The 13,554-nt window shown below is 36.5% G+C and overlaps 1 protein-coding gene across 1 annotated transcript; it reads right to left on the reverse strand.

The window, feature by feature from the left end:
- Window positions 1–362: 362 nt before the first annotated feature.
- On the reverse strand, window positions 363–11,222 carry LOC107865622. Its single transcript, XM_047408083.1, has 6 exons — window positions 11,079–11,222; window positions 9,933–10,685; window positions 8,621–8,958; window positions 7,195–8,194; window positions 719–825; window positions 363–495 (listed from the first exon to the last, which is right to left on the reverse strand). Exons 1-5 carry the CDS (start codon window positions 11,220–11,222, stop codon window positions 766–768), a joined length of 2,295 nt encoding a protein of 764 aa, XP_047264039.1. The 3' UTR covers window positions 363–495; window positions 719–765.
- Between the last annotated feature and the right edge of the window lie 2,332 nt (window positions 11,223–13,554).

The following is a 13,554-nucleotide window of genomic DNA, read 5'->3' on the forward strand; positions in this document are numbered from 1 at the left end:
AGCAAAAGTTCTTTTCTAAGAAAGGCAGGTAATAACAGGCTTTTTTCGTTGCATATGTTTAGCTAGAAAAACATAAAGGTGCGGCGACTATCAGAATGCACTTAGCAAAGCTATCAAAAAAGCACCACTGGAATCTACCGGAGTCATGCATTATCTTATGTAAATCTTCAGCCAATCAGAAAAGACATATTCAGGCTAGACACTTCTAATTACTGGTACCTCAGACTTCTTTCCCCCTTTTCATTTGAAGTAGTGGCTGAACGCATATTGATGTTACATACAAGATATTTGAAGAGAAAACCATGACGATAAGTTACGATTCTTTATAGGTAAAACAAAAATCTTGGTGGTGTTTAACTCACCACTTTCACACACCAAGCGCCTCTCAGTGTGACTGGTACAATTTTCAGCGCCTGTGCTGGTTAACTCACATTGGTTAACTGTTTGGGGCTTACCGTAAAAACTATCCCACATCCCATGTTTAATAGAAGTAACCTGCAAAGTCACATTATATATTCAGGCTAGAAACTAACTAGTAAAATCACAGGAATTAGAATGACACTGGGGGCAACTGCCTGCATAAGAAATAATTAAAGAGGTAGTGTATTCGAAAGAGGTTTTACTCAACACAAGAATTCTATATCTTCCATGAACAAGCAGATATCCCTCAGGTGTCTAAATTTCATTAGTTACCAACATAACTGATCAGTAAACTTACAGCAACTTCAAGCAACCCACAAAATGTAAATGATGAAAACAATGCCGTCACTTTAGCTTTCTTCTTCTTCTTCTTATAGAACTCAAGCATCCTTTCAAAAACCTAAACTAGAAAGAAAAAGTGTCTGAAGTCAGCATGTGATTTCGGACTGCCAACATCTGAAGGATGGTCAATATACCAATAGCATATGCTTAAAAGCGCCCAAAAGGCAAAAAAAACAGCTGCAAAATCACAAAAATATTGTGAGAAGCAGGTGATGAGATAAAGGTTAATATATGAAAAGATCAAGCCAACTTTTTAATTATGGAAAAAAAAAAAAAGCTGGCTTGTTCTTTTCATACATCTGTTTCAAAGAAAAACAAGTCAACTTTTTAATATCAATGTAAATCCTATATCACTTTGCAACATCCACATTATCCCATCCTACCCAAACCATCCTTGATGTTAGACTAAATAATTGATCACTGCAGAAACAGAGGTGTATAAACAGAATATGATAAAGAGTACACGAGAACCAGTTTTGTCAAACCTCTCCTCAGACACTCTTTTAACTCCAAAGCAGATGCAACTGCAGTTATGTGCCTCGCCTTATTAAGCAGAGGCAGAGAGCAGGCACCAAGACGCAAAGGCATGCGCTTCGTCACCCATCAGCTCTACCTTGAAGAGAGTGACACTATTCTTTTATCTACGTACTGTGGTGATCAATCGTTGTGATACTTGAATGTTCCATCAATTGAACCTTTTTACTTAAAGCACATACTTCATTAGCATTTTCTGCTTAAAGACTGTTGAAAATTACTTTAAGTTACTGCACTAGTTTTTAGCAAAATAAGTTGTTCAGATTAAGATGAAGTTGAATTTTGAATTTTAACTAGATTGCTTGAGTAGTTGAGAAATTGTAGGTTTTTCAATTTGAAATTATGCAGATTTTTTGTTTCATGTTGACTATTTAAAGCCCCTCAATGCTTAATAAATTCATTGAAAGCTATTGAAAGTTTATTGAAAGCTATTAAAAGTTATTCAATCCATTGAGAGCCATTTTAAACCCCTTTTTGCTGTCCCATTTTTCTTTAAAAAAACAACAGTGGTATCAAGAGCCTCATTGATCTTTCGGGATCCGTGAGTTCTTCCAAAGTGCTACCATATCATTTTTAACCCATAAGGGCTACCTTTTTAACCCGTCAAGACTACCCATTTTAACCCGTCAGGGCTACCATTTTCAATCCGCGCTTATTTTCAAAGCGTTGGGATATTTTCAACCAAAAAGATGTCAAGCAGCACTCTCTCATTGAATGCCTCAAAAATTTTCACTGGCGAAAACTACAAGATTTGGTCAGTGAAAATGAAATCATATTTTATAAACTATGATTTATGTGATGTTGTGATGAAAGAAAAATACTTGCAACATTTTGCAAAGCCGATGAAAGTACTTTCAAACAAAACAATATTGTTTATAAATTAGGCTTGAATGACGTTTTGGGATTGTAGTGGAAGGTCGCCATATGCATTAGCGACTTCATATTAAGAGTTCAGAGTAGTCATTGAAGTGGTAAGGCATGTTATGCTTAGGATGTGATTTTTAAAAGAGGTATAAAAGGTGGCATCATATGGTTTAGAATAATACCGTGGTGTAGCATGTTGTATTTTTGTGATTTAGAGTTGGGCTTGATCGCGGTGTAAGGATTAAGCTATTTTAGACATTAGTAGAAAAAAAAATTTATCAATGCTCATATGAGAATTTTAAGCTGAATTGAATGAATATGATATTTATAGGGAATAATATAGTTAAGGGATATTCGAGAAGTGTGCTAAGCTTGAAAGTAAGAAGTTGTAATGCCAAAGGTCTGGTAATTCTATCCTAATTTAGGAGTTATATGTCTATATTCCAGACTACAGAGTGGTGTCATTGTGATGATTACTTAGTGGGTGTCTTGTGTAATCCATACCCAAGATTCGTGGCTCCCTATTATTTCTAGAACTTCCTTAGAGAGAGTGTTGAAGAGAAAACTCCAGTTAAGTATGAAGGTCCAGCATAATTCAGTCTGTATAGTCAGTTTAACAAGCAGATTCGTATGGCTTGTTTTCTCGTCTCTTTATTTAATCATGCTACCCAAAAATCTCAGATATGTTACTATTCCAAGATAGAGTATACTAGTATTTGCGAGTATAGCTCAATTCATGCATCATGTACTAGATTCAAAATCCAGATGTTCAGTTATGATTAAATTTGTAGGTGCCTAGTGCATCGGCTCAGTTTTCTGAGCATCTTAGTGAATTGAGCATTCATAGAGGGACATAGGGTCCCAAGGGAGAGATACCCCATTCAGTTGCATGCATAGATTCTTATTACAAGCTCCGCACCAGTTATCATTGCGTATTCAGTCATACGTTCATACGTCAGTTCGGTCAGATATACATGTATTAGAAATGTATGTCCAATAGAAAAAGTTCAGCTTATCAGTGTATTCAATTCTGCGTTCATGAGAACGACTCAGTAACAAATCCATGCATCAGGTATGCATGTTCATTATGAGAATTCAGCTTATGAGTAGCTTCAGTCGTGTATTCCATGCATCAGATATGCATGTCCAGTATAAGAATTCAGAACATCAGTAGTTTCAGCCATATGGTCATGTTTCAGATCAGTGTATTCTTTATTAGAGGACATGTCGTGTCCGCGTTATTCCATACCTCTAAGTTTCAATATGTTCCTACCCATCATTCGAGGACGAATGATCTCAAGGGGAGATAATGTAACGCCCTGCATTTCGGGCTATAATATAGACCATGATTCCGATGTGTTGATAATCCCGAAGCCATAAATCCTATGCCAATATGGCATGTTAATTATTTGTGTAGTATGTGAATCCATTCAAGCTTGAATTTAAACCATAGAGGTCTTTCAACTCAAGGACGAGTTGAAACTATTTCGATCGATTAAGTTTTAGTGGACGTTGTAATTTGTGTCAGCTTCCATCGACCATAACTCTCTGTATATGTCGAATTAGAGAGCCTACTATGTGTCAAATGATAGGTCTTTGAGGTAGCTTTCCAACGATACCAATTTTGCTAAGATCCGGCACCCGGGCAAGAAGTTATGGCCTTTCAAAGTAGTAGGCGGCGCCTATGTAAACATACGCGATAGTATAGGCCATAGGCGATAGCATAGGCGGCGCCTATGTAAACATAGGCGATAGCATAGACGGCGCCTAAGTAAAGGTTTCAAGTGACTTAGACACTCCGTTTTTGGGGCAAAATGGTCCTTTTCCACCTTTACTTAGCCCTAAACACGAAATTTAGTTCCCAAAGACCCCAAAATACACCTTCATTCATCAAAAATGTTCAAGAACTCTCTCTAGGGTTTCAAAATAAAAACCCAAGTAGTTCAAGATTCAACCATGGATTTTCAAAACAAATTGAAGATTTGGAATCCCCGCAATTTAGGCTTCAAGAAGCACCTATCATATTCGCATATAGAGGTACGTGGGGTTATCCAAAAATCTCATGGGTCTTTAAATTCATGTTTTACAAATGAGGGTTTTGAAACTACGAATATAATTATGTTTTGAACGTTTCTATAATATTGAATTTGATCTTTAGGCCTACTTCCAAACGATTTGACATATTATATATGTATATGCGTGTGTTTCGAAAAGGTGATATTTTTAGAGCATGAATTATATGAAATCCCTCTCTTAATGTGAATTTGTTTTGAATGTGCATATGATGTAAATTGTTTGAAAACATCTTGAAAAGCATGACATGAAATGTTTTGAGAATTGATATGATTTTGACTTGAAAACGAGAGGGTTATTTGTGTTGAAACATGTTGAATACAATGGTTGAATGAGAAGAATAATGTGATATTGATGGCTTACAAGTCGGGTATGACGATACCCTACAGAATATGATATGTGATTGAATCAGATGAAATTTGAATGCATTGATTTTACATGAGATAGGTGGATGCCTGAAGAAGGCATTTGAGTGTAAGGGCTCATCGCTGGAAACCGTGTTTGCCGACACGGGAATTTGGTACCAGGCTAAGTGATCTTGAGTACTTGACTTTATGCCATTCCCAAATTGGGATTATAGGTAGGAGCCCAGGCTAAGTGATCTTGGGCACTACCATTGGGTCGAGACACCATGCTGTGTGATCTTGTGTGTCTTCCCCTCACGTATACTCTAATCTCGGCGGCAACCGGGGTTTGACAGTTGGTGTAAATTATGTAGGGTATTCCACCTAACTCGGCTGCATTTCATTGTTATTGAAAACAATTACATTATGCCCATGTGTTTTCAAATGATTTGATATGAAACTGCTTTATAATGGCTCTCACCTATATTGTGTAAAAATATTATACTTCTGTTTTGATTTCTCTGCGTACCAGTACTTTTGTATTGACCCCCTTCCCTCCCAGGTTCGGAGGCACAGTCTAGGAGTCCTGATAACCAGTAAATTTCTTCCGACAGATCGCAGAATCAAGTGGTGAGCCTTCTATATTTCGGAAGGCCTGACGTCTGCTATTTCATTTATCATTTATTAGTTTTGGGTCTGCTGGGGGCCTTGTCCCAGTTTTCAGATAGACATTGTTTCAGTCATGTAGTAGAGATTTCGCAAATGGTTTTAGAGATGTTGATTTAGATTGTGGGACACTATTCCCCATTTTCGTTTTCATATGATTCTTGACCATGTTTCCGTTATATTGTGTATCTTCCGCATTTCTTTTGTCATGAATTATGTGCATGATTATCAGACAGATAGGGGTGTTTCGGGCCTTTATGGTTCGGAATGCTCGTCACGGCCAGGGCCCCGGTTCGGGTCGTGACAAGTTGAGAAATTGTAGGTTTTTTAATTTGAAATTATGCAGATTTTTTGTTTCATGTTAACTATTTAAAGCCCCTCAATGCTTAATAAAATCATTGAAAGCTATTGAAAGCTTATTGAAAGCTATTAAAAGTTATTCAATCCATTGAGAGCCATTTTAAACCCCTTTTCGCTGCCCCAACTTTCTTTAAAAAACCAACAGACCCATACAGATTTCAATGTTTTTCACTTTTCGCATTTAATAATATGCATTAAGTTTACATCAGAGAAAGTATATCTTTGACTTGCTTGCAGAAGCTAGAAAGTTGGCAGTCAAGTTATGCAGTACTCCAATATTTCCTAATGTGTACCTTATGAAAGATAGAGATACATGAGGTTAGTTGGGAGATCAAACTATCTAACTATGACTCGTCCAAATATTGTTTTGGCACAAAGTGTCGTTAGCCAGTTCATATATGCACCTAAAGTCGAACAGTTCTGGCACAGATCCTATATTACTTACAAGGAGCTCCTAGACTTGACATATATATAGCAATTACGGGCATTCTTGCACAGAGAGTTTTGTAGAGGTGGATTAGGATAGATTCAGAACTGATAGAAGACCTACTACGACTATTGTTTTTATCAGTGTGAACTTGATGTCATAGAGAAGCAAGAAGCAAAATGTTGTGCCTCAGTCCAGTGTGAAATCTGAGTACAAAGCTATGGCACGGGCCACATGTGAGATCATGTAGATACATCATCTTTTAATTGAAATTGGGTTGAAACATCCAACTTCAGCAAAACTTTGGTGTGATAATCAAGTCTCTCTCCAAAAGCCTCAAATCCAGTGTACCATAAAAGAACCAAATATTGAGGTTGACCGCCATTTTATTCGTAAGAAGACAAAAGGAAAACTTGATTGGAGCTCGAGCTGATCACTTTTGTAACAAGTTGGGCATGACAGAAATCTATGCTCCAACTTTCCCAAGTTAGGACATTCTTGATAATTGATATGTATACATACTATTGTATGATGTGAAAAATACTCGATTACACATATAAACAAATAATGTATACAATAGTCTTCCCTCTCAATCAAACATGAGGGGGAGGTTGGAAAAAGTGCTCTGACCTGCAAGATAGTGACCAAAAGGAAAAAGTGTAGAAATGCCACTATTGACTCAAGTACAGGGACTTGTAGTAGGTAGGCTAGGGTAGCTTAAATGCAAATTATCATATAAAAAAGAGCATACATTCCTGTTAAAAGCTTCCAAAAGCAACATCATGATATTCAATCCAATGAATTATTCCCACTGTGTCTCAATTTAGGTGTTCCATTCTAGTTTATCAAAAATTGTAATGTGCGAGTTCAAGTTTTACAGTGTTCCAAATGGAAAGTACATCTTAAAGCAAAGATAAATTTACTTTCTGAAGAACGTGCACCTGTTTTAATGTAGAAGTGGAAGACATGACCTTTTGGATGAAAAATATAGAAAAAGCATTGAAAGAAATAAGTTTTCCTTTTAGGAAAGTGGGCAGCACAATTTAGACAATCCAAACTAGAAAATAAGGCCAGTTGACTAGGGACAGTATTATATCTAATGGTGTAGCATAAGTTCATTTCTCCACTACACCGGAAAAACAGCAGAAACTGAATAATTGATACCTCGTATACATTGTTTGTCCGACATGCCTCTTTCCAAGTGTTAACAAACATCTTAATTGAATCATCACCTTGTGAAAAATTACATGAACCATTTGAAGCTTGATTCCTCAATGGAGAAATTTTTGTTCCCATCCTACGAGTAAAAGGCTTTGTCCGAACCACTTTTCTTTTGACTACTTTGTTTGAAACCACGGGACTCTGAACATCATCAAATTTTCGTTTTCTCTTGGATGGCTTGATATTACGCTTGATCTTACCCGCAAGAACGAGAAAGTTACTATCAATCTCGGATAGCCCAATATCCTTTCTACATCCATCACTGCCACTAGCAGTACGTAAGCTACCGCTGATTTCAGTTTCCAAACCTAGTTGCATCTTTTCTTCAGATGCTGGTGGGTAAGGACATATGCTTGGTCGCTCTGAACTTTTGATGTTTCCAGTTTGCCTAATATCATTTCTATATCCATCACTGCCACTAGCAGTATGTAAGCTACTGTTGACTTCAGTTTCCAAACCTAGTCGCGCCATTTCTTCAGATGCTGATGGGTAAGGACATGTGCTTGGTCGTTCTGAACTCTTGATGTTTCCAGTTTTATCCTGATCACCATCACTGCTCGCATCTTCTGAATCTGATGATATAAATCTTATGTGTTTACCACAAAATTTCCCATTAGCTGAAGAAAATGATGTGATGCGTTCAGAGATGGAAATGAAATTCTGATCCAACTCCTCAACTTCAGCTTTCAAACCAAACGGCATACAAATGTGTGGTTCCTCTGAACTTTTAATGTTTTCAGTTTCATCCTGATCATCATCACTACTTGCATCTTCTGAATTTGATGATGCGGAAATGAAATTCTTATCTAACTGCTTCTTTTGTGCAGATAGAATAGGATGTTTCCTAATAATTTTACTGGACTCTTTTTTCTCCGTATGCATATATTTGTTCATGGCACTAGTTTCAAACTGCCTTGCTTGCTGGATGAATGTAATATGCATCCTGGAAGGGACAAGGAAGGAGCAGAGATGAGGAAATACTAATGATCAGATTTGAGATAGCAGAGGAAGAATGAGTAGCATGTATTTAGAGAATACAGAATACCTTAACGAAGTTTTGACACAGACAAGAAAGGGGATAAATCCATTCTCCACCAAGATTAATTAAATTTTATCAAGCTTCGTATATTCAGGCTGAGAGACTACAGATGTAATATTAGTAGGTGAAAAAGATAAATTTTATTTTATAAAATATGAGATAAAGGTCTCAAAGGAAGAAGTTTCATCTTTGCATTTTAGTTATATCAGGTCTCAATTAGTCATCAGCACAAAAGGAAATCACATCTGAAAGATTTAAGCACCAACATCTTCTACAAATATCTAGTTTCTTGTAAATCAGATTTTGTATGGGTAAAACTATATCACATACCCCAAGCTCTGAATACGCACACCAAGATTCTCTCTGGATCCAGCAGACTTCTTCTCAGCAATGAAGTTCAAAAGTTCATCTATCTTCACAGCTGTACCTCCATTACGATCCATAAACTCAGAAACGAAGGACATTATCTCCTCACTCGTTATTTTGAAAACTTCTGATACACCAGGATTTACAGAAAAATAATGAACGATAAGCGGGTGTTTCAGCAGAGGACCCAATTCCAGCTCTTCAAACTTCCCAACCCCCTCATTCTTGCATATGGCAACTTCCAAATCATACAATGTGGTAACTTTTAGAACAGCGACAAAGCAGTGGATGAAAGCAGCAATCTGGGGAAGTAGAGATTGGGAGATGAATTTTAGTATTCCAGAGAATATCCCAAACGAAAAAGAAAAAAGCAAATAAATCATCCAACTGTAAGCTTAATCAACAGCAATGCAACAAAAGTAGATAAACCTAACAAAAATGTACTCCCTCTGTCCCAAAATAAGTCACTTTAGCAAAACCTTAGAGATGCAAGACAAAAATTAGTATGTTTTTTTCAATTATACCCTTATACTGAAGAACTATTTCTCGAGTCTTATATTGGGGGATCTAGGAGTGATATTACTTCCCACTTCCCAATCCAATATATTCTGCCTTTTCCTTGGAATTGGTTCTTGTTTGTACATTGTTATTCTATATTATTTCTAACTCCTATATTGTGGCTGCTGCGCAACTACTTCCTTAATATACGGAATTCTCAAAAAATACATGAGTAATAAATAGGGGTACACTTAGTAAACCATACTTTTGCCTCCCTCCGTTTCAAAAAGAATGACCTACTTTCTTTTAAGTCCATTTAAAAAATGACCCCTTCCTTTTTTAGCAACTCCATAATGCCACCTTTCCACAAGCATGTTTAAGACCTAAAGAGAATTTTGGTACATTTGACATATCTATAATTTATGACCAAAAGATGCAAAAATATTGTTTATTTTCTTAAACTCCGTGCCAAGTCAAAACAAGTTATTCTTTTGAAACGGAGGAAGTACTTTGTTATGAGATAAAGTGACACTCATTACAAGACGGAGGGTGCACCATCCCTAGGATTTTTGCTCAAGGCATTAACAACAACAACATACCTAGTGTATTCCACAAAGTTGGGTCTGAGGAGGGTAAAGTGTACGCGATCCATACCACTTCCCCAGATAATTTTTTGCTCAAGGCATGATTACAAAAATTATCAAAACATGAAAATGTAGCTTCCCTAGGATTTTGTTCAAAGCATGGTTCACAAAACTATCAGTATACGAAAATGTACCTTCCCTTGGATAAGTATGAGGCTATTCAGAGAGGGGACTCGCTGCATTTGAACGCCTAAAGACTCCCAAGAATCAGCTTTAACTATAGCCAATGCAGCTTGAGATACTTTCCAAGTAGATACATTTTCACCTGCATCTATAAGGTCTCGCCGCGCCTTCTTTGCAGCCTTATCAACTTTCTGAACAATTTCACTGAGATTAGAGGAACCCTTAGGAGGCTGAGGACGCTGGAATTGGGTATTTGGGTTTGGTTGGACTAAAAAACGAAGAAAATTAGGTCTTTGGATGGAAAAATTAGGGCTGTGATACCCTACTGGTGGTGCCGCCCCGTTCCATATGCTGATTCCGCCGTTGTGTGGTAATTCTGCTCCGTTCCAGCTGCTGACTCCGCCGTTGTAAGGTGTTGCTGCTCTGCTCCAACTGCTGATTCCGCCGTTGTGCAGTGATTCTGCTCCGTTCCAGCTGCTGATTCCGCCGTTATGAGGTGGCGGCGCTCCGCTCCAGTTGCTGCCTCCACCGTTATGCGGTGGCGGCGCTCCGTTCCAGTTGCTGCCTCCGCCGTCATGCAGTGGTACTGCTCTGCTCCAGCTGCTGACTCCGCCGTCATGCGGTGGTACTGCTCCGTTCCAGCTGCTGACTCCGCCGTTGTGCAGTGATTCTGCTCCGTTCCAGTTGCTGCCTCCACCGTTATGCGGCGGCGGCTCTCCGTTCCAGTTGCTGCCTCCACCGTTATGTGGTGGCACTGCTCCGTTCTAGTTGCTGGCTCCGCCTTCACGCAGTGGTACTGCTCCGCTCCAGCTGCTGATTCCGCTGTCTCCTCCGCCGTTGAGAGATAACTCCACCGTGTTCCAGTTGCTGATTCCGCCGTTGTGCGGTGACATTAGTTCTACGGGAAAGCCGGCGGCGGCGCCGCCATTGAATGGTGGGTATCCGTACATTAGAGAAAAGGGTACAAGAAAATCTTTGACAGTAAAAAGTAGTAAAAAAGAGCGTGGACTGTCTTCACTGACAAATGGGCTTTGACTTTGACTATATCTAGTAGCACTGTGTATCAATGTGTTGAAATAACCGTAAAATTATTGGCATGTGATCAGGAGGTCACGAATTTAAACTTGTATTTTCTTCTTATATTGGTCCGCTATCACAGTCCTTTCTTTTTGGTTATCTTGTAGGAGCCTTTCGATTTTCCGTTGAGCTTGAGCTGCGACTTTATCGGTTGGTACTTCTTCTTCTATCGTCGACCGTGGCTTCATCTGCAAGATTGTATTTTGTTCACCTAGATCATCCATCGTCTTATAGGTTGTATCTCAGGAACCCCTAACTCTTGATTTCGAACCTGTGCTTTCTAGGTCTTTCGACCACTAAGATTTTCGCTTACATTTCCTGAGATTTGTTCGGATATGACGATGGAGATAGTGATATCTTTAGGTGAATTTTGGATTAAAATAGTGTTAAATGGGAAACAATTTCAATAAATGGGTTTGTCAGAATTTTTATGACCGAAATGATGAAAACGCATGGCGAATGGAGCACCTTCAATATGCAATTTTCACGTTAAAAATAGAGGAACCGTTTAAATATATTTACATTAAATGTGCTCTACCCTAATGAGCATTCAGTGAATCTTTTACATTTTAAACAAAAATTCATTAATAGTCATGAACCTTCAATATTATATATTGTTTAAAAATCTGGAAAAGTTTGTTATTTTCTGAACTGATGGAACAATAAAGGACAACTTTTGAATACTTTAAAAGCTCATGCGAAGCAATGCACCTTCAAGCAACGCATTAATAGAAGGCAACAACTGAAGATAACAAAATAGCAATGTGAGTGTATTGAATGTATAAATGTACCATGTATGAACTCACATACTACTTATTTGTAATAAGTAATTAAAAATAATAAATTACTTAGCATTCAAAAAGATAAGTCTTCAATTTTTTCGTGAGGCCAGAAATCAATAATACAATTTGAAATCGACACGACTAAGAGAAGGATTGAAAAACAAACTTAAAAATCATAAGTATTTCATAAATGTGATTCAAGCTATATTAACTTGCACTCAAAAACATTAATTCCAATCTGAAAAAGAAAGATTTATTTTTTACTTTTATAATAAAAAATTCTAATTTCAACAAATAAACTATTTTCAACATGAACTGTATGATATAGCAAATAAAAAGTGCATAAACCTTGACGAAGAGGGGTTAAAAATAACCAAATCAACAAGAATCATTATAATAAGAACGCTATATAATGTCGCCTTAAAAATTTAGTATTACATATTTTCGAAATAAATAGTAAATATATTTATAAACTATCGAATATATGTGAAAGGAGTAAAGCTTCCAGTAATTGGAAAGAGAACTACAATTTCTATAAAAATAATTGAACAAAAAAAAGAGATAAATCGTTGATTTTTTCGATTACTTGCAAAATATTTGTTTAGTATAATTTTTTGATAAAAAATATTCAACTTAAAAAGAAATATGAGAAATTATCAAAAGAGGAGAATCCATAGTCAGTTATTGATTATGTGTAACACACATATAATCTTTAAATTTACTAACTAAATAAATAGAGAAAAATAAAAAGGATGATTGTAACGGATGCAAGGAGAAAACTCTAATCAATTACCAATCAAAAGCAAAAATAAAATATTAAAAAAAAAAATACAACAATCACTCATATGTTTCTAGAATTTGATTAAAAACTATTTAAATAGTATTATAGACATTTTATTATATGAACCAAAATTCTGATTTATTTAAAAATGTTAAATATTACTATTTCTTATTTAAATCAAAATAAGAATTTTAATTAATTTGAAAGTTTTAAATCTTAAGTACATTGTTTGCATGAGCCTAGATGCATTGAAGGTGCATTGCTTTGCATGAGCCTTTAGAGTATAAAAAAAATTGTCCTCTATTGTCCCATCAGTTCAGAAAATGACAGTTTTTTTTCAGATTCTTGAACAGTAAAATTAATATTGAAGGCTCATTATTTAAAATGTAAAAGATTCATTGAATGCTCATGAGGATAGAGCACCTTTGGTACAAATATATTTAATGATCCGTCTATTTTTTAACGTGAAAATTGCACACTTAATTAAGGTATTGTATTCTCCATGCGTTTTCAGCATTTTGATCATGAAAAATCAGACAAACTCATTGAATTTGTTCCTCATTTAACAATAGTTTGATCCAAATTTCATGTTATGATGTATCTTTATATTATTTTTATTATTAATATAAGGGGCCAACTAATTAAAATGATATGATGTATGCATGTGATCATAGATATATATATCGTGTGGGGTTAGGAAGATGACTCCAAAGAGAGAGAAGAAAGCTCACTACTGAAAACTCTTGTTTTAGCCATGCGGTTAAGTGAGGTCTGTCATCGCTATAAGTTATCTTGTTAATTTGAGCTTTGTTAATTATTAGTGAGGGAGACCCTCTCCAAGTAGTGTCAGACTTCGACACTCAGCCATTGCTATTTTAATCTTACAATTTGCCAGAAAAATATATGTAGACACCTAATTTAATCTTACACTTTCCTGTTTGAGTATTTCTAGCAACATTTGTAAGGAGACGCACTTCCTTGTTTGGGTAATTG

This window comes from Capsicum annuum, chromosome 3 (genome assembly GCF_002878395.1).
Source record: "Capsicum annuum cultivar UCD-10X-F1 chromosome 3, UCD10Xv1.1, whole genome shotgun sequence".
In the NCBI taxonomy this organism is placed as follows: Eukaryota; Viridiplantae; Streptophyta; class Magnoliopsida; order Solanales; family Solanaceae; genus Capsicum; species Capsicum annuum.